The sequence below is a fragment of the Impatiens glandulifera genome, chromosome 5 (genome assembly GCF_907164915.1).
Source record: "Impatiens glandulifera chromosome 5, dImpGla2.1, whole genome shotgun sequence".
Lineage (NCBI taxonomy): Eukaryota > Viridiplantae > Streptophyta > Magnoliopsida > Ericales > Balsaminaceae > Impatiens > Impatiens glandulifera.
Window position 1 is genome coordinate 23,635,172 of NC_061866.1, and position 21,711 is coordinate 23,656,882.

General features: G+C 32.2%; 1 protein-coding gene across 1 annotated transcript in view; it reads right to left on the bottom strand.

Moving 5' to 3' along the window:
- Positions 1-237: 237 nt before the first annotated feature.
- LOC124937405 (DExH-box ATP-dependent RNA helicase DExH7, chloroplastic) overlaps positions 238-21,711 on the bottom strand; it is a 38,243-nt gene continuing 16,769 nt past the window's right edge. Inside the window, exons 12-35 of the mRNA XM_047477668.1 lie at positions 21,603-21,689; positions 19,198-19,298; positions 17,802-17,859; positions 16,357-16,422; positions 13,109-13,191; positions 12,815-12,998; positions 11,787-11,933; positions 11,611-11,712; positions 11,144-11,296; positions 10,442-10,546; positions 9,127-9,267; positions 8,933-9,022; positions 8,757-8,813; positions 7,667-7,750; positions 5,575-5,673; positions 5,351-5,488; positions 4,844-4,914; positions 3,649-3,718; positions 3,369-3,461; positions 2,940-3,152; positions 2,115-2,207; positions 1,022-1,144; positions 545-716; positions 238-435 (exon numbers count right to left, since the gene is read on the bottom strand). Of these exons, the coding sequence (XP_047333624.1) occupies positions 639-716; positions 1,022-1,144; positions 2,115-2,207; positions 2,940-3,152; positions 3,369-3,461; positions 3,649-3,718; positions 4,844-4,914; positions 5,351-5,488; positions 5,575-5,673; positions 7,667-7,750; positions 8,757-8,813; positions 8,933-9,022; positions 9,127-9,267; positions 10,442-10,546; positions 11,144-11,296; positions 11,611-11,712; positions 11,787-11,933; positions 12,815-12,998; positions 13,109-13,191; positions 16,357-16,422; positions 17,802-17,859; positions 19,198-19,298; positions 21,603-21,689 (2,436 nt within the window). The 3' untranslated portion in view covers positions 238-435; positions 545-638. The remainder of the gene's footprint in view (positions 436-544; positions 717-1,021; positions 1,145-2,114; positions 2,208-2,939; positions 3,153-3,368; positions 3,462-3,648; positions 3,719-4,843; positions 4,915-5,350; positions 5,489-5,574; positions 5,674-7,666; positions 7,751-8,756; positions 8,814-8,932; positions 9,023-9,126; positions 9,268-10,441; positions 10,547-11,143; positions 11,297-11,610; positions 11,713-11,786; positions 11,934-12,814; positions 12,999-13,108; positions 13,192-16,356; positions 16,423-17,801; positions 17,860-19,197; positions 19,299-21,602; positions 21,690-21,711) is intronic.

Here is a 21,711-nt window from a genome sequence, read left to right on the forward strand (position 1 = left end):
CGGTTCAGTTTTAGATTGTCTAAGAAGATGATGGTGAAATTAAGCACATATTATTATTTATATGCCAAAAAGTCATAATGATCATTAAATAATCAACAATGCTCCAAACAATATTTGAATATAGAAATCTGGAGTTCATAACTATAATTAAGTAGAGTTTAATATTCAACTAATTTCTTACAAAATTATGAATTTTAAAAGAATAGTTCTAATATTACTGTAGTTGCACAAGGAGAGTAATAAGTCTCAGAGAAACCTGTAATTGAAAATGTAACAATACATGTAGCCTTCCCTTAAAAGTCATTGCATCCCATCCACGTATAGACAAACTTAGCTATTCAAGCTATTACAGTAAGAAAATCAATATTTGGATTTCACCAAATAAGTGTATGGATATGTATAATTGGGGCATTATGTTGTAGAAAACAGCCACACCTGAAATATTATAAGAAAAATGGAAAATAAAATTTCAAAATTATCTAGCTTCTTCCAATAATAATAAAATAAAAAGGTAACGAGTTCATAGATGAATATTAAAAATTACCTTGATAAATTTTGGTGAATTCGTTTGACAGGGATATGCAACTTCCAATATCAGTCGGTATGTTTACTTTCCATCGGCGGTTGGTTAACATTGATCACTTTGCAGATGTTTCTTGTTCTAACAGCAAATGTACAATGGTTCTCACAACTTCATTGTTCGCAATTATTCCCGCCTAATAAACAGCAAAGGGAGAGTGTGTGAACCAAAGGTTGTGAGAAGTGAGAACCGACCAAAATTGTTCTAAGCCATGCAGATTTTAAAGTCAATTGCAACTCCAGTAGGAAAATAACATTTTCTTTCTCTACCACATGGAAATGCAAAACAACACATGACGCTTGAACCGACATGACAATGCATGAAAAACTGCTGATAATAAAAGTTTTATTATCATAACAAAGAATGCATCAGGAAAGCAGGCTATGCTCCTAACTAAAATGAACATTAAATAAAGGAGTGTCCAAAACATTGAAAACTTACTTGCGGATTTTTTATCATATCCTTCATAAAAGAATGAAGAGTTATCCGAAGTTCTTTGAACAGGACAGCAGTTTGAGCTGGTGCTGCCAGTTTTATCCAACCATCTATAGTAACCACTCCAGTCTGTCATTGCCAGTAATTAAAATATTGAGAGAATCAAATAATTGAAATTTGAGTGTTCTTGAACAGGTAAGAATAATACGAATATGTATATTGAGCCTACTTGAAACAAATAATTTTATTCTGTTTCTCATCTAGATACATATCCAGATTCACATACAAATAAGAATTGTGTTTATTTGTATATAAACTTGGATGTTTGTAAAAATAATTTGGGCATTTCTAATATTCCCAAAAATGGTTATAGAACAAATAACCCATACCACAATGGTAAGTCATTTTTTCCCAACATTCCAAAACTTTAACATTCTGAAGATTTGTACACTTCAAGAGAACCGAACCACATGGGATTGTTTTTCTAATTTTTTGTTCTTTAATGTTTTAGTGCACGAGAAAAGATCAGTTAACTAAATTTTGATGAATACCCAGTGAATTCCTTTCCGATGTAAAGGAAGATAACCTCCATTAGAACATCATTTAGGATTAGACAAGAGGAGGTTAGGATGCAATTATAGTATAATATAAAGAAAAGAGAGAAATTATAACTCACTTAGGGAGACATATATTGCTAGCACACTTCATAAAAGAAACAAAGGAGACATGTAAACTTGACTTCATGCTCTGGGTCTCAACAAGCTCACTTTTTTCACTTAATTATTTAGATTCAGCTCAAATTAACTAAAAAAATTAGCTAAAAATCTAGCATCATTAGGCATATGGATATACAATGAAAATTAATCAAATCAAAGTACATGTCAAGTCTTTAGAATTTAGATATCTTCCTTAGTTTATTGAACATTTATTTTTCATAGACTTAAATAATCCGACAGTTAAAAATTCAGTATTTAGTATCCAATACATAATTTTCAGAGTTTTATCAAACACATACTTAAATAGTTAACATCGTGAAAAAAAAATAAGGAATGGGCCGCCAACAAAAATGTTTAAAGATGAAAATCCATAAATGGGATACCTGGTGTTGAACATCTATTGGACCACCAAAAAGTAAAACAGAGTAAGGGGATACAATTGTAGTGTCCCGAAGAAATATCTTGTTTGTTTCTACCTGAGAATATAAACATTACATGTCTGAAACTGGAGAGAGCTGAAGCAGGAAGAAGCGATAGTGATACTATTTTATGAGATAGCCAATCTGAAAATAGTGAATTTAAGGAAAGAAAAAGATAATTGGTAGGATCAATCATTTAAATGCTTACAATAATAAGTTAGAAACAACCACTTCCAGATTTAAAACAAAATTACATTCAAAGACCAATAATCTGGAAACTTGAGATTGGAAATACATAACAATCCATATAAGTGATAGAAAGAAGTTCACTAACCTAAAACCTAGATAATCCATTGAATAAAACATACATGCAAATATAAGTATTGTACACTATGTTACTTGTCATGCAAAATAATGCAAATTAGAAGTAATTGTCTTGATGCCATATAACTCTACATGCTCGACTCAACATTGCATTTCAACAATTCTATATATAAGTATTGTACACTATGATTTGCATATATTTCTTCTTACTATCAAATCCATAATGGATAATTGATTTGTTAATGGAGCATCAGAAACGCCAGCAATAAACTCTAATACTGTAATATAATGTTAAACTTTACCAACAATCATCCATTGAATAAATTTGAAGTTTAGCTTCTTAAAGTAGAGATAAACTAGAACACCATTGAAATGGACAAATAAAAAGAACGTCAAGAAAATCAAATTAATTAATCTGTCATACCCATATTGCCGGATTGAAGGATGAAAAAACTATCTACATACCTTTTCTAGGAAGACAATAAATGGATGTTGGAAAACTTGTAAAGTGCTATTGATAGAAGAAGGATGTATGTGAACTTCTCGTTTTCCATCGTATAGAGCAGGGCGTCCCTTTATTGCTGAAGTAGAAGAGAACTTAACTGAACCAGAAGGCGGTTTGACCAATCCATCTTCTGTGGCAGCTAAATTGGGGTATAGTCCTGCACATATTATTGCCTGGAGAGACAAGGGATTATATATTAACGACTCTACTAAGACACAGTATATGAGTCATTATATCTTTTACACTCTCAAATAAAATAACTTTGGCTGTTCTTGGCAAAAAAAATTTAAATAAAATAAATATAGCTAGAATAAATAGCCAGTGTTGATTTGTTACCCAAAATCTAATAGGGCTGAGAAAGATAAAGGAAGGAATTCAACAGTTCTTACCTTCACAACTGATGGATAATGTGCATACATATTGAATGGTTGGGACATATCCGAAAACCAATTGTCAAGTTTATCATTTCTATTTCCCTGAACCTGTTGACCAAGAGGGAATATTGAACATAAGACTTTTGTACTCCAACACAAAGATAATGATTCAACAATTACACCAGGATTGAATATTGATCTTAGAAGCATTCATAGTACAGGACAATATGTTATTTGAAAATGATCAAGACTCGTTTAAATGAACACATTGCAAATACAGAAACAATGATCAGACCTGATGGCTCTTTGGAGAATTGATCAGTCCAATGTCTGCTAGCAATGTCCCAAATTGTATTCGCATGTCTCTAGCATTGGAAAATGAATTTAACAATCTATCAGATTTAGACTATTCATTAATTGTAATGTCCAGTACACTTTCTTCCGCCCTAGCTTAAAGGGAACTGAAGACAGAGAAGTCCCTTTAGGGAAGTGTTGATACTGGGAAATTAGAAGTTGTTTCTTTTGGACTTGGATTAATTTGTGTATTTAGTTAAATATATATACTGGATTGGACTTGTTTCTTTAGGGAAGTGTTGATACTGGGAAATTAGAAGTGGTTTCGTGTATTTTTTTAAATATATATATTAAATGAATTTAGATCATTAATGTTATTAGACTATTAGTTTCAAAATAAATCAAATAAAGGGTCAAAATAACATCAATTGATAAAAGTAAGTATTGAAAGCTTTTTGGATTCTAGGGAGAATCCAATTCACACCAAACAAGCTTTTACACATGAACTAGATTTTTTAAAATGAGGATAGTGAGAGAGCATTGATAAGCACTATGGGAAAAGGCCAAAACACTAGAATACCTCCTATGAAACATGTAATATCATGTACAGAACAACCTTATAGATTAAGGGACTGAATAGAGTTGTCATGATATCAGGGACTGATAAATTGCACCAATTCTAAGGAAGATGGAGATAAAATTTTACAAGTATATAAATATTTTATTTTGAGTCTTAGCTGTAAGAAAGATACAAGCTAGAGTAGCTGAGTCAAAATAACATCAATTGATTAAAGTAATTTTGAAAGTTTGAAGGTATACCATACCAAATTTGAATTGTTATGCCCTAAGGCTAAAACTAACCTCGTGGAGCTACAAAACTGCATAGCAAATAGCCACCATATATATATAGATTATTGATTATTATTGTCATTGTTAATTAATTATAAATATGATTATCTGTCATATTAAGGAATCAATTAATTTCTACTCAAGGAATATATGGTAGATAAATGTCCAAAGTAATCCTTAATTGTAAATTCCTTAATTCTAGGTATTAATCTTAGGGATCGTTTCTCCTAAATCCTAGGGATTTGATAATGTAGATATTAGTTTAGTTCCTTGTAAAGTGTATTTAAATAGGCCTCATGGGAATAATAATATTTATCTCTTCACTATTACTCTGATTTCCGTAATACCTTATCATATGCATCACTGAACTGCTTAAGAAATATTTACTGCAAAATTGTTTTGCTGCACGATCTCCCCTCTGCATGTAGAATAAAATTCATAGTATCATAAAACAAAAACAATGCATCCTTCTCTGGTTTTATCTTTAAAGAAATTCGAATATTCATGCCGGCTATTAAGCATAAACAATACCACAAAAATTGTTCTGGCCTGTTGATAACAATCCAACATTTTCATATTAAAATAACTTAATAGTCCAATAATCAAATTACATAGTAACTATATTGCCTTATATATATATATATATATATATATATATATATATATATATATATATATATATATATATATATATATATATATATATATATATATATATATATATATATATATATATATATATATATCATGTATAGTTGGAAAAGAATTCCAATTCATGGGTACAGAATTCTTCTTTTTCTAAGAACTTTCACTTTCTAATATAGATAAAGAAAAAAAGACCATAGTTTACCAACCTCGTGCAGAATCTTATTCCATTTGCTATAAGCAACCATCATCAGCAGGTGGTCAGAGTTCTTATTACCATCATCTAATTCACCACCATCTAACTTATCAGTCAACAGAGCCAATCTTGCTGTTTCAGCATTTTGCCGCTGGAATTCAACATAAAAAAAAACATTTCAAATTAGACTTTCTACCTAAAGCCATGAGATTGAACCGCTTGGTACAAGAAAGTAACCTCATCTTTTGGATATATGAAAGGTGATTTGTGGCTTAAAAATGCTGATATAGAAAGAATCGGAGATAGACATCCAAATATTCCACCATATATCAACATCTGCAGTCTCAAAAATAAAATAGAAGCATTAACTTGACAAACTACCACATAGAAAAATACAAAACCACAGATATACCAAATGTTAAAACATATATGCACACATATCTACACATGTTTGGATATGCAAAGAAAAATCCAAGAATCAAATCAATCTAGATGATGCTAATGCCGTTTTTTTTAATATAGGATGCTAGCATGACCTCCTACAGCCATGACATCCACTTCAACTTAAGGCGTTTTAAGTGGGAATTGAACCTGTGCCCTGTGGTCTCTTAGGAACCACTCTTGCCACTTGAGCTACCTTAGTGAGCTGTTAATGTCCATGTCTTAACTTGGTCCAAAATGAGAATATCAACAATTTGAAGTAACCAAACCAATCCCAAGCTTCCTGTTACCAATACTATCAAAGAGCTGGAAAAAAGGGAGGAAACCGAAGATACGTTCCATTCCCTTATTTAGGTTCACATATCTATATATAGTCGTTGTAATCATGAATAATGAAGTACCCAAAACCTTAAAATTAATCTCTCTGGTATTCTACCTCCATTCTAAGAATTTATTCTGCATCGCCAATGGGTGTCGTAGCCACTAACACTTGTGACTGAAAAAAAAAATTGTGTTGTTTTTTTGCTTGTTCTTATGTATTTGTGACTTATTGATTCAGTTATACATAATACAGACACTTAAACTATTTTATACAGAGGCTCCAACATTTCATCTCCACCCACAGAAAAGAAAGAGGTAATGCGATATGGAGAGAAATCAGCTAGAGTTGAATCAAGCAAAAGAGAAGTTGTTGCAACTTGTGTGTCAATTATACATTTGTTTGCACAAGCAAAGCATCCCTTTCGCTAATGTATGAACTTATGTGTCAATTGTGTGTTAATATTTAATTGTATGAATTTATGTTTAATTACATTATTCGTGTTATTAAAATCAAATAAATATCATATTATAACTTAAAAGAAAGTTAAAAACATGTTTAGGGTAAAATTGGCAAATGTAAATGGGGATCACAAATTAGCTAAAAAAAGAGTTGGAAAATAAATTATGATCCCATTAAACCACATTTCTTATACAAAATGTAAAAAAAATCAATTTTAATTTCAACTTCCGCAATGTTTAAATGGAATTGTGAGTTTGCAGAAGATTATAACAAAATACCAATTTCCAAAAAGGCTAAACTTTTTTTCTTGATTTATAAGAAAATACATGATGCAGGATAATTATATGTTATTTCATGTAATTATGATATTTAAAAATGATCTCTATTATGTAAGTTAAACATATTATCAATAATATTTTTAGAACTTCGCCTACAATTGAAAAAAACACTTTCAATTTTATCTTTGACGATGTTTCAATGGGATGGTGACTATGCAGAAGATTGTAACAAAATACCACATTCCAAAAAGGCTCATTTATTATAACAATATTTCATAATAAAATACATTATATAATTGAGGAAAAGTATATGTGATTCGATGTAATTATGATATTAAAAAATTATCTCTATAATATAAATTAACATATTATCAATAGTATTTTTTACAAACTCAAAACTCTACCCAAAAGGGAAATTGTTAAGAGGAAACCTAGATACACTGTCATCTCCCTCAGTGAAATCACTATTGTGGTTAAATTCGAGGGTCTATCCCTTTACAAGAGAATACAATTCTATATGGATAGTCTTTCCCATGAGGGTGCAAATAGGATTAACTATTCACAGTCTTGTCCTTAAATCTAATTCAATTAAAATACTAACATGATGCCAAAAGCAACAAAGAAAACGGATCAGACTTGACAAAGATAATTTCCAAACGCATTTATCTCACAAAATATGCAAGCACGTGAAAGTAAGATCATTATTTTTTGGACCTTTAAAATCTTTATATAAGTGACATGGATGTAAGTCAACAAATTAAATAAGACTTGAACATATCAGCTGAATCATATGCTTTCAAATTTATGCAGGAAGTAGTACAAGACACACCTTTCCAATCAATACATCAACTGGAAGTTTTGCCAAATGATATCCAAGAGGTGTCAATTCTTCATCATTTCCAATGGCACCAACCTAAATTCCATGCAGATGTAGTTGTCATATAAAACAAGAACCACTTTCCAATGGCATAGCAACTAATTTCCAATGACTGGAAATGTGTAACAAAGCTCAATTTCAACCAGGTGAAAGATATGGAATGTTAAAACAAAGTGTTTTCATTTAGTTATCTTTTCATACTATTACTTCAACTGCTAACTATTAGAAGAAATTGACAGAAAAAGAAGAAAACAACAAAATACCTCACCTAACAAAGGAAACTGTGTAGACAAGCAATGTGCACACAATTATTAAAGCTGTCAAAATGTATGTAGTATAGCAGAAATATTTCTCCCATTTGAGTGTTTGAAAGAGCATAAGTAAATAAGTGGTATTCTCCATATAATGCAGTAGATTTAACAAATTATAAAGTGAAAGTAACCAAAGAACTGAAAGAGAATAATTGTCCATATTTTTAATGTGAATAAAAGCAGTGTACATACATCCTTTTATACACTCAGATCTTTTATTTAGTGGGATTGCATCTGTAGAGTTGCTAACAGAACAAGAGAGAGAAAATGAACTTGTTTGTGTATTGAAGTGATATTTTCTATTTCTTAATCTGGAACAAGAGAGGAAGATATAAACAAAAGAATGAAAGAACAATTTTTTGCAGCTTCTTCATAGATTGAAAGTTCAAAACCCATTTCAGTATTTGACAGTGAATATTAATTGTGGACAATCAATATCTAGGCTATCAAAGGAATAAGTGTCTTAAATCACAGATTTATTTCTTTAGAGCATAATATACTATGTAAAGAATTGTAATCTAGGACAGTTTTTATTCCCTAATTAGAGGGATTAAATTTGTATATATACACACTTGCCTATCAAGTAATAAAAGGATTCTCACTTTTACAAAAAAACATCATTAATAAAGGTATTCAGTGAATCAAATAACTAGTACTTTAGATAATGTGATCCTGACTAATGTCTAGATCTAACTATACATAGAGAAAATGCAAATGCAATTTTAATATACCTCATATAATAATGAAACTGCTGAGTTTATAGCCTCCTCTCTAGGAGGTTCTAAGGCCTGAATAAGCAAGACAGAAAACAACCATTCAAGAAGTTAGCCAGCAAAATAAGACCAAGAAGACCATGATAATATACAAGGAATACAGAAGATCAAGCATGATGCCTATATTAACACACCTTCAACAAAAATGCCTTTATACTTCCAAAAGAAAGCAATTTTATTTGCAAGCACAGTTCCACCAATGGCATCCTTAGAATCTCTGGTATCTTTGTGGCAATAAAACCAAATCCCGAGCATCCATTAGAAAATAATAACCAGTCTGCTATAGATAGATATGTACTTTTCTATGTTATTTGTGGAGGACAAATACCTGGAATGGGCGCATGATCTTTTCAAATCTGTGGCGTGTATACAGGCAAAAGCATACTCCTGGTTTTACACGTCCAGCTCTTCCACGACGTTGCCTAGCATTGGCTTGTGATATCCAATCCTCAACCATGCTTGACAATTTCTGGAAATGAATATGTTAGAAAATAATCATTACAAATTGTAAAATGTGATACAACTCTTTAGGGATTTATTAGGCTCGTCTTTTATTTAAATCTATCTTTATGTGGATAAATATATGACTACCAAATCCACAATATAATCAACTTGATAATAAAGTATCTTATTTATATACTAAGTGGAATCAAGCTTCCAAAATTATACTTTACAGTTTCTCCTTTTGTTCAAGGTAAATTTTACATTCGTTTATATTACAACAAGATCTTTTAGGACACCAAGTCTATTCCTTCATGTGAGAATATCTAGTTTTAATATGTTTGAATCTCTTTGTGATGCGAGTCCAACTAACTTTATGTTGGTGGCATGCATTCTTATAAGAACACATATCAATTGATTGCAATTTGGCAAATATAAGTTGCTCATGATATCTGCAAAATAATACTTGGTAAAAGAATAATAAGTAGTCTATTCTAACACAAAGGTTCAAACTTTGTTAGCTTACCTGTTAAAAAAAGGTGCTCTTGATATTTGTCAATTTGGGTTTTAACAAAAATTCTAAAATAGTCCAATAATAGCAGGATTTGATAAAGAACAAATTTATGCATGTACTTTCACAATTGGGACAAAAATACCAATGAACAAATGAAGTAGCAAAATCACACAAGAAATTTATTAATAGGAAAAATTAATCATCCATTATATTGAATGAGATTTATCAAAGCAAATAATGTTTATATTTACATATTTTCTATGATCACTTCCTGCCTCTCTTCACGAAATTTGAAGAAATGAATGAATTATTTCCGTTAATAAATCTTATTTAATTTAACAGATGATTGATTTTCCACCGAATTAATAAAATTAATGTTTAATTTTTTTTCCTTTATTAGTATAAAGGTATTTCTTCCCCAATTGAGGAAGTTCATGTTTAATTTGCTCTTTTTTCTCCACAAATATAGCTCAAACCCTCCATATGATCAAACATTTTTATCCATATATCTTCTTTGCATCCAAAGATGGACATACACATCTAGCAACAAAACCAATTAATATGATTTACAAAATTAATCTCATAATTTCATCTTTTAGGTAAACAATCTCTAGCTACAACACCAATCAGAAAGTTTCCATGAAGCTTCTAATGTTTGAGCTTAATACATAGGTCAAAGTATACAAACCTTCAATGGATTGTATCGGTTCTCTTTATGCCTTCCAGAGTCAATCACATAGACCACATCATCTATGGTTATACTAGTCTCTGCAATATTTGTAGCCAATACCACCTGTTGCATACAATAAACTTAAGTATGAATCCTGTGTGATTTGCAGGACTATGAGCAGATAATAATTCAACAAATACTAATAGTACATATCATGCAATTCATATGCATGAAGGATCAGTTGTCATGTCATTTGACCATCAAATACCTAAAAGGTCCAATTAAAGTAAAAATTACACCAGAAAGGCTAAAATGATGAACTGTTTCTCTACATGTAAATGGACAGGCCATAACATATGGAATGAGTTAGAAACAAAAATGTATGAATTATGTTAGGAAGTACTATTTAATAAGTCAGTGTACTTTAGTTCCATTTCACTAATCAAGGAACTACTTAACAAGCCAGCATATATTAAAACAAGTATATTTTAACACCAAACTAAATGAAGAAAAAGTAGGAAGAAAATAAAGAAGGATGTAGATGAATTCATCAGAAGTTCATAACATAGAGAAGAATGCAAAATGAGGTATACCTGTATATATGATTAATAATATTCCGTACAAGTAACTTAATTAAAGTCATTAGAATAAAAACACAAAATGCAAATAAAAGGTGAAAATAAGTTACAAATAACAAAACCAAACAAACAAGAACTTTACCTTACGAATGTTATCTGGAGGTCGTAGAAAAGCCCTTTTTTGATCATTAGATGAGACTGAAGAATGCAAAGCGAGAATCCAATCGGCGGACAGCCCACCAAATCTGGAGGAAGCTGCTAGTTTATCAAGTAATATGTGAATTTCCGACAGTCCCTGTGATGCAATTTAAACAGAATCTTAATGCATATATTGAAAAATGAATAGTACAAATATTTTCTGAAAAAGAAAGGAGAGATTTAAATGCAATATTCAATTTCAATAAAAAAAAATTAATTTTTGTTATAATTTAGGAAGCTAGCACGACCCCAGAGTCATGACCCCCAGGAACTGACTCTTGCCACTTAATCTATCCTAGTGGGTTTCCATTTCAATAATTTTCAAAATAAAACAAGAATTTCATATGTATTTGATGAGAAAGAGAAATCAATTTAGATAAATATATATATGAAAGCATCAAACGAACTTACTGGTAAGAAAACAAGTATGGCACCTTCAGAGTGTGTTTCATCAATGTAATGTACTAGATCTTCAAGAAGATCATAATCAATCACATCTTCATTCAGTTTTCTCTAAAGGATAAATAAGAGGAATCTGTCAGCTCAATGATATAATTAGATAGAACACTATATTAGGGTATACGTACCAAATTCTGTCGAGTCCTTTCACTATATGTTTGGTAATCACTTGGTATGTAATATGGATTTGTATAATCTTCTGACAACAAAGATTCATCACCCCACCCAGAGAGCAAAAGGTTTTTCTTTCCCCTGCGATTGGTAACTAGACCACTCTAAAGAAATCAAATTTGCAAGAGTTTAGTCCAGAAAACATTTAAGCCACAACTCCTATGAAATCAAATGACAATAATCTTAAAAGGGGGAAAAATATAAGCTCTATGTAACTCTCAACCTGAACAACTTCCTACAAAAGCACAGTATTGTTTCAGTTAATGAGAAAAATAGTGTACTCTAAGCGAAAGGAGATTTGCAGAATCGTACGAAAATCAATTAAACAAAGGCATTTCGTTTAAAATTAACTTCCCAACCTCATGCCAGTTGATTGTTGGGTTTGGTCGGTTATATGGTAGATTTGTATAATGATTGAATAACATCAAAAGTAAATAATAACAAAACAATTCAAATTGAATAAATATGGTAAACTTTACAGTCTTTCTTGACCAACAAATCTGCCAAGTGCCTAACGGCCAACAACAATAGTATATCTTTTTACTTTTAGGGTGTCTAGACCCACATAGGCACACCTTAACTAATCCCTGAAGAGGCTAGCACAACAATAATCTCCCACTTCAATCCACAAACTTTTAATGGGAATCAAACATGAGACCTCATACTACTCACCGGCCACTGTGAATACCAACAACAATAGTTTAAGCAACAGAAAACTAATATAATGGAGCAGTCACTACAAGCAGGAGGATATATGCTAAGGCTGAGGTGTAACAAAGAAGCAAACTGTTTAAATAGGAATTCAATGACGTCGTTTCATGCCCAGTTTGGTCTGTCAAAAATTCGCCAGGATGATAAACAATAAAACCCTCACTCTGGATGAAGAAAAACATTGTATTGATGATAAATTCACCAACCTACTCTTTTGTTGTACATATATTATGAAAACAGCAAAACCAAATCGGAGATAGGAAAACCATGTTACCTTATTATTTTTAGATACATCACTACTTATATAGGCTGCAGAATCTGAAGGAAGGCGATAATTAATACTTTCATATATATCCTCCAGATAACAAGTTGAGACAGGATGCATTCGTCCTTGAGCAGTAACTACAGGACAGTTACCAAAGTATCTTGAAAACAGATCTGAATCAACCGTTGCAGACCTGAGGAGGAATATCCAAATAAACAGGCAAAACAGAAAAATAATATTTCTATAATATCCACTTAGAATAAGAATATAAACCAGATAATTAATTGTGGGCTGCTTACATACATGAGGATAACTTTCAACCTTTGGGTGCTACTATCAGATTGTTTTGCAATCAGGTTCTTCAAAACAATGAGAAGGAAATCCCCCTGTGGCAGAAAAGACATGTTGATGAAAGTCTACAACCAAATTGATCTTAATATCCCATGTCATACAACCAAAATCCTATGCAAACTTCATGTCTTCGAGTTTGAAAGTAAAGTTCAATGATGGAACATTTTAGGTTCGGAAATTGTGGCGAGACATGGGAAATAATTAGAGAATTTGGCCATATCGCATGTAAGATCCTAGAACTGGTGTTTTCTGTGAGATTGCACTTCACCACACAAGAATGACTCATTATGATGTTCATCGAATATTGTAGAGGAGAAACAAAAGTAGTCGGTGTATGTATTGAAGAGACAAACTTTGTGTGAGTGATTGTATTGAATGAGAAATACTACATAGTCATGTCTATTGTAAATCTAACGGTAGAATATTGAGCTTTTGATAGTGAAAATTGAGAGTAAAGAGTGATAATATTATTCAGATATGACTTATGATTTACATGAGAGATGTGTGATAAAAGACATTGAGTACCATAAAAATAAAGAAATTATAACAAGTAATGTGTTGAATATAAACAAAGCAACATGTTAAGTGCAAGTAAATAGCACCAATACCAATGATGAGATAGAGATAATTCTACACTAACATATTGCATATATGGAATGGAAGAATAAGAGGAAAGCAATATAAACAAAGTAACTACATATTTTCCCTGAAAGAAAAAATAAACTAACTACATATTTTGTTTCCATATTACACATATTTTGTTTCCAATTCTACTCTGCTCTCAAGTTGGGTACTAAATACTTGTGCAATTCCAACTTGCCACATAATTCGACAAAGTTTAGTCTGGGAATAGCCTCTCAGATTATGTCGACAGTTCGTTTTCGGGAAAAAACATACAAAATTTCCACACGTCCTTTCAACAGGTTTTCTCTAGCAATTTCTACATGGTTGGTCGTGTTATGATGAACTGGATTTTTTACAATGTTGATGGTTGCTTGATTATTGCACAATAATTTAACGGTCTTCTCAGGACAGATTCCTATTAGATGGTTGCTTGAGTGTGAGTGCTCTGGAATCATCATTTGTACTATGACTTGTTACCACTGATTGCTTCTTACTTTTTCTCCATATCAATAAATTTCCCCACACAAATGTACATTAACTGGTGGATCTTCTGTATATGATATCCAAAGTGGAGTTTGCATCTCAGTATACGCGTACATTTTGAGTATTCGTGTCCATTTTGGTTACCATTCCTTCTGGCATAGTAGTCACATGCCAAGGGTACCTTCGAGGTATCTAAAGATTGTGTAGACATAATTTGTGCTTTTTCGTAGGACAACTCATAAAATGGCATGTGTGATAAATAGGTGAGTCAAGCAACAAGTCGTTCGTATCCCCATGTCTAAGGGTATATTGTCCTTCCTGGAACCGAGTTTGTATGAGGCTTCCATTTTAAGAATCTTTGAACCCGACCATGTTAGTTTTCATTAACGAGTCTATTGTATATTTTTGTGTTGATAAGGATATTATTTGCTTGGATTGGGCTACTTTCATACCAAGGAATAATTTAGGGTTCCCGATATATCAAATCCGTTGGCAAGTAGTTTCATACCAAGTACCTTCAAGTTTGCAATTTACCTCTCGTTGTCACAAGCAATCATGATGTCAACTATATTTAGAGTGAGGAAGGTGAATTGTTTCTCACCTACGAGTGTTCGTGTTTAGTCAATCAAGTAGTAAGCTATTCAAATCAAACCCTAGGGAACTGTTGGAGTCTATTATAGATTTGTAAAGTCTACACACTTTTTAGGTGTGAATGTCAAGACCGGGAAACTTCCATGTTTACTTCTTCCTAATCTCCGTTTAGAAAAATGTGATTTACATCCAATTGAAGTAGAGAACGGTCATTGTTTGGAAACCAAGCCCCTATTGTTGTCAAACGCAACAACACCAGCCTTATAGTGTGTGCAATAGACCTTTATATGAGAGAGAGTTGGATATGGGGTGCAAGTTACATGATCCGACACCTTTTTCTCCAAGCACTAGAACATCGAGAATATTTCAATAAGGATGTTATGATTTAATGGCATGCCTTATGGATTTTTTTTTGAAGATGGATCTAGTTCTGACTCTCGTAAACACGGAGTTCCTCTACTGCAAGAGGGACAAGTGGAGTTGGTTGAATGAAGTAAGACTCAACAGGTAAATGAAATTGATGTGTAAGACTCAGGAGAGACGAGTGGAGTTAGTTGAACATAGTGTCTTAGTTCAAGGTCTGGTTCTGGACAAGGTTGATGATATTCAATATGGTTCTCCATCTCAATATCAAAATAGTAAGATTGTTGTTCAAAGAAGGAAGATATAGGTGTTGTAGGTTTACTTTGTAGGTTTACTTTGTGTCGTGTTATATAGCTGGAATAGGTTTCCTTCTACACTCCAAAATTCCAAATGCAGTTCCATAGAGAAGATAGTTCTCTCATATCTTAATGATCTTTGAGTTGATCAGCCATGGAAAAATCAAAATGTTGTCAATCTTCCACTGTCTATTTATATAGGTTGAATCTCTTCTAGTAGAGATGGTCATCTTCTCCGTTATGAATCAGTCTTCTCTTTTCCACTCACAAACATGAGGACTAATTGAAAACATTGTAGTTAGTCCGGTTCAATTTGTAACAAAGATAGGGATATAAGTTGAAACTAAGGTATAACAAGGGGTACTAGAGGGTGTAGCCTCAGATTAAACTTTTTTTGAAGAAGTTTGTAGAAAGCTCCATATTTGGACATGGTGAATTTAAATATTAGGACTTTTTTATTTTATTTTTTGAAAAAAAAAATAGAAAGCTCCATATTTGGCCATGGTGAATTCAAATATTAGAACTTATAGAAGATGAGAACTACCCTACTCAACTAATAATCTCCTGAGATTAGCTACAACCATATCTGAAATACAATGCAAAATACAGGGGAATTTTTTTTTATTAAGCGCTTTAAATAGATGCCTTCCAACCTGTAGGATATATCTACAGCCCTAGTAAATAAGAGTACTACTTAGTTACATATAAGTACTATCTTTATTTTCTCAAAAAAACAGACATAAGTACTATCTTTATATTTAAATGAACAACTAATCAAAGGAGTTATATTGTTTAGATAATTACTTGCATGAGAATTTATCTACAGAAAACAAGTTCACTTACCAGAAGAGATCGTTCGTGCACTTCATCAACTATGACATGAGTAACACCAGAAAATGTTTTGTCTCCCTGTAGTTTCAGAGAATACAAAATTTATCACGTTTATCCATTCAGGGATCAAAGCTAAGAAATAAAAGAGTGTACTAGTATCGTCAAATTTGCAATTTAGGATGAAATTAAACAGTGGATCTATAACCTCTACACAATTAATACTATCTCTCTTCAGATTTTATGTTGGCTGCATCAGCTAAGATGTTACACAATCATAGGTTAGGACCCTAGAAACATGCAATAATCTAATTCCCATAAACATTGAGAAGCATTATGTACCAAAAGAAAGTCATAATTTATGATATGTGTTTTATTTGAACATTATTCATTATGGTTCTTGTTTGCCTACCTCACAACAAAAAGAGTCATATCAAGTGTTTCCTCTAAGACCTAATTGGGTTATCACTATTATGATCTATATCTGAAAAGTATTATACTTCTTCCAAAGTTAAATACTTTGGGTTGACTCCTTTTGCTATTCATCCATTATGTGTTAACTCATACTAGTTCCATATGTCTATTTTCTTTATTTCTCTATCCTGATCATCCACAATTATACACACTGATTTCTAATTACACAATCTCCTCCCATAACCATGGTGTTTTAATAGAATGGAATCTTACATCTTTTTTATTCTCTTTATTGATCTCACATTTATCATTTGAAATACATCAAGAACATTAAGAAATCTAAAAATCCATCCCTAGTGAAGTTGCCAAAACTAAAAAAATATTTGAATAATCATCCTAAGGAAAGGAAAATTGGCAAGCCATGTCTATTTGGGTCATCTCCCATATGGGTCCTCACTTGAGGCAAGGGTATCAAAATGGGTATCTCTTTTTGGACCAAATCTAAAAGACACATAATTTAGCAGCACACTTCATATTTGGGCCGAATTATATCACCCGAATATTTCCCATCATCTTTGCAAACACTGAAAGTATCTCACCTCAAATACTCCGATGACATCTCTATGTTAGAACCTCTAACATCGCCTCTGTAGAGCTGAATCAAGTTCTTTCGAACTTTTCTAGTTTAGATAGAAACAACTCCTTGGTGTGGAGCTAATGTTCCACCTAGATTGGGGAGAAATGTGAAAAATACCAATCTAGCCTTTAATTCCCACTATCCAAGACTCATTAACTTCTAGTAGTTAAGGGTGAGTTCCATCTCTGCTCAATTACTCCTAATGGTTGGTCATTGGTGGTTAACCATTTAATGTTTATCTTTTGTAATGTATATGTACTGATCCTCCTCATTTGAAATACATAAGAATATCAAGAAATTTGCAAACAATCTTCTACATCAATAAAATCCCACATTAATACACAACTGATATGTTATTCTTGAAAAAAAGTTGTTGAGAATCAAAAGAAATCAGTAAAATGATCCATACCGCAATTCTCCTCAATAAAATGCCAGTTGTGCAAAACATAAGCTTTGTCTTTTCACTCCTACAAGACAATTATTGGAAAGACGTAAAGAAAGGAAAAACAAGATCCATGATAAAGATATTGATATTGATATTAGATAATCAACCAAAGATATTTCCCAAAAAACAAATTATTAAAAATAGATAAAGAATTTTCCAAAAAACAATCCAAACTCCAAAGTTAGGTATACACTGAAACATAAGTAGCTGGAGTGATATATTCTCAGCAATAGAACATAATTAGGCACCAAAGATAATAGAAATAAGAAAGAAGTTTAGAACGGATGGCTCGTAACAAAATGCTATTGAATACCATTTCACAAGGACAACCAAATCCACCACTAGCTTCCATCAACCCCATACAGTAGTATGTGAAATATGAAGACCCATTAACTAAGGCAATCTATTCTTTTACATCAGGAATTGACATCAAACCCAACTAAGATTGATATCTAAACAACCAACCACAATATGGATAAATAACTACATCAAAAAAATAGTCACGAGTTGTGCTAATTAATTATGCCAAAGCATTTAGATGTGATAGAGAAATCCTTTAGCATGGAGAGAGTGGCAATTTGGAGCTAATTTGTTGGAACTCTCTTTGTCATGCAAGGATGATGTAGAATGTGAATGCATTATTCAAAGAATTAATTTGTACTGAATTTTCCAACAATGGACAATTGTGATGACGAAGCAAAGCTAGAATTTCTGTGTTAAGAAGAGGTGATGCACAGACAGTGCAGCAATCAATTCAAAGTTTAATGCTTAGAGAAATCTTTCTTGGAGGATGAGATTTGGAATGCCATTCCATGTCCGGACAGAATGATCACCAGGCTGGAGATTTGATTTTCATTTTCCATTTGAATGGCTTCATTGATGGATATTTGTAATCCCTGTTTACTTTTGTATCTGAACTTGTTAAGTACGTCCAGGATGTTATGATCTTCAAACATTCTTTAATAAATTTCGAACTTCTCAAAATTTATAAATACAATAAGTGAAGTTTTTTCGCATGCAGTTAAACATGGATAATTAAACAACACTTGCAAGCAAGCAATCCTGAACCTTCTTAACTTACACTTCAAACAAAGTAGTTGATCTTATCTTGAAATTTATAATCAATAAAACATCTAATGATAGTAACCCAGGATCTGTTACATACTACAATCAACAGTACTTCAGTTTCAAAAGTCTGTATCACCCACTTCAAAATCAGAAACACAACTTTCATTCGTCCAAATACACAAGGCTGAGAACTTTAGAACACAATGGCTAAAATGTTTTCTTTATTATAATTATGCTTTTATATTCAAAATGATGAAACTATACCAATGTGAAGTGTGAGTAGAATAATCACCTTGCACTATCAAGACGAACTTGATATCCAACCAAAGAACCATTTGAACCTGGTGAAGATTCGCATCGCTCATCTGAAACTCTTTCAGCAACTGAGATAGCCTGACAGCAACAAAAAAAAGTACTTGTAAGTCGTGTTAAATGCCGTAGGAGACAACAAATACAACATGTCAGTAATAACACGCCAAATGATACGGCATAAATACAAAAATTGTTGAGGTATTTGGAAACATTTCTTTTCGAATGAGGTTGTGTTTATTATTCATTAATCAAATATCTTCTTAAATACGTGCCTTTAGAACTTAGGATATATCCAAGATCCAAGAAATGACTATCTCCTATTAGTTAGTTATGGATAAGTACCACATTTACATTTAACTAATTTAGATAAGTAACCAATCTAGGAATTATTTAAATTTAACTATGAGCATTATCTACAGCTCTAAATTCTTTGGGGTCTTAAACAAGATTTTGATCTCTTTAACCCCATCCACTAGTGTTCTATTGAACCTATTTCTAGATATTTCGGAGAAGTTGACTCAGATTTATGGCCGTAACGTTTCAAACTAAGTAAATGAAAAGATCGGAAGGTTCTTATATGTGCTGAAAACAAGTCCAAATGGGCCAATAACGACTCAGAGGACTCATTTGGTGAAAATGATATAGAAGCCGTCAAATGTTTGATGACAGATGATCAATCCAAGGTAACTGATCTTCTCCCACAAGAGTTACCATCGATGAGTTAACTGTTACACTCAATGGCATGGTCATTGAGTACAAGAAGTTATCAGATTCTTTTAATGAAATGAAAACGAAATATGAGACCAATATATCTTCTTCATCTCAGATTTCTGAACAAAATGTTTCTGAAAATAAAGTAGTTGAGCTCTCATCTGAGAATAAGACGCTTAAAGAAAATATACAAACTCTATCTTCTGAAAATAATCGGTTAAACTATATTGTTAGCTCATGGACAAGGTCTGAAAAAGCTGTCAAATATCAGATTAGTCTGTTGAAACATGCTGGATCCAAATCCGGTTTAGGATTTGATAGCAATAACTCAGACCAATCCTGTAAGAAGTTAAACTCAGTAACTGACAAGTTTAAGCCAATAAATTTTGTCAAAGGGAGTTTAACTGATATTGAAACTGATCCACTCCATTAGGAGATAGCTTTAAAGGATGAAATAAGCTATGTTGTGCCGATTGTTAGCTAACTAAAAATTAAGTTAGAAGCAGCTAGTAAGTCTGACAAACCAAAACCTGACAAGAAGTCAAGGAGTTTTAAAAGAAAATCATCCTCTAAAGTTAATGAATTAGTGGCTATAAGAAAGACGTCTGCTAAGTCTAAATCATACGTATTAATCACAACACAGAATGAGAAATTCATCAAAATAACTCAAATATAGATTCTAAGGGACTGATTGACCGAGGACCCAAATAAATGTGGGTACCAAACGATTGTAAATATTATTTTGTATAGGTACATATGAATAATTGTCTAGAGGATTCTGTTTGATATCTGGACAGTGATTGTTCAAGACACATGACAGGAAATAGACGACTTCTAACTGATATAGCAGATTGCTCAGGCCCTAAGATCACCTTTGGTGACAACAAGAAGGGTAAGACCATGGGTAAGGGTAAGATTATCCATGGTAATTTAACTATTAACGATGTATTACTTGTTGAAAATCGGTGTTATAACCTGATTAGCATTAGTCAATTATGTGATAATGGTTTGTCGGTTGATTTTCAAACTCATGCATGCCTGGTTAAGGATCAGCAGGGTAATACTTTGCTGACCTGAAGTAGGGTAGGAAATTCTTATAAAATGAACTGGCAAATTAAGGCATCTGACCCTATGTGCATGATTGCCAAAAATGACCAGAAATGGTTATGGCATAAAAGATTAAACCATCTAAATTTTAAAACCATCAACAACATTTGTTCGCATAATTTAGTGTTCGGTTTACCTAAAATTAAGAAGCCTCAAATAAGACAATCTAGGCCCAAAAATTTTAATAGTTGCTTGCTTAAAGAAAATAAAGATTTAATGGGGAGTTATGAACTAGGGCTCTTTCGTAGCAGCAATGAAGGCATGAGAAAAGTGTAACAATTAAGAACGGAAAAAATTACATCAATTTAGATTTTAGACGGGAGAAAGCCTAAACAAAAACCAGTAATGAAAGTCCGAGAAAAAAGTGTCCGGTATCCCAGGAATCCTAATCTAGTATCAAATAAACTTTCAGAATAATCATTCAAAACCAATCCCTAAATCTAGTGATCTAGTGGAGGAATGACTTTCAGTTACACATGCATCATTTTTATTGGTATATAAGAAAAAGGGTGCAGAATATCAAAAACAAACACATTAGACATAAAGAATAGAGATTATTATACAAACCGCTATTCTTCTAGGCTGAGTACAAATGATGTTACAGTAGCCACCCTGGTCTGCTTCAATCATGTCATCTAGTATATATTGTGGTACCTGCAGAAATTGAATTAGCGCA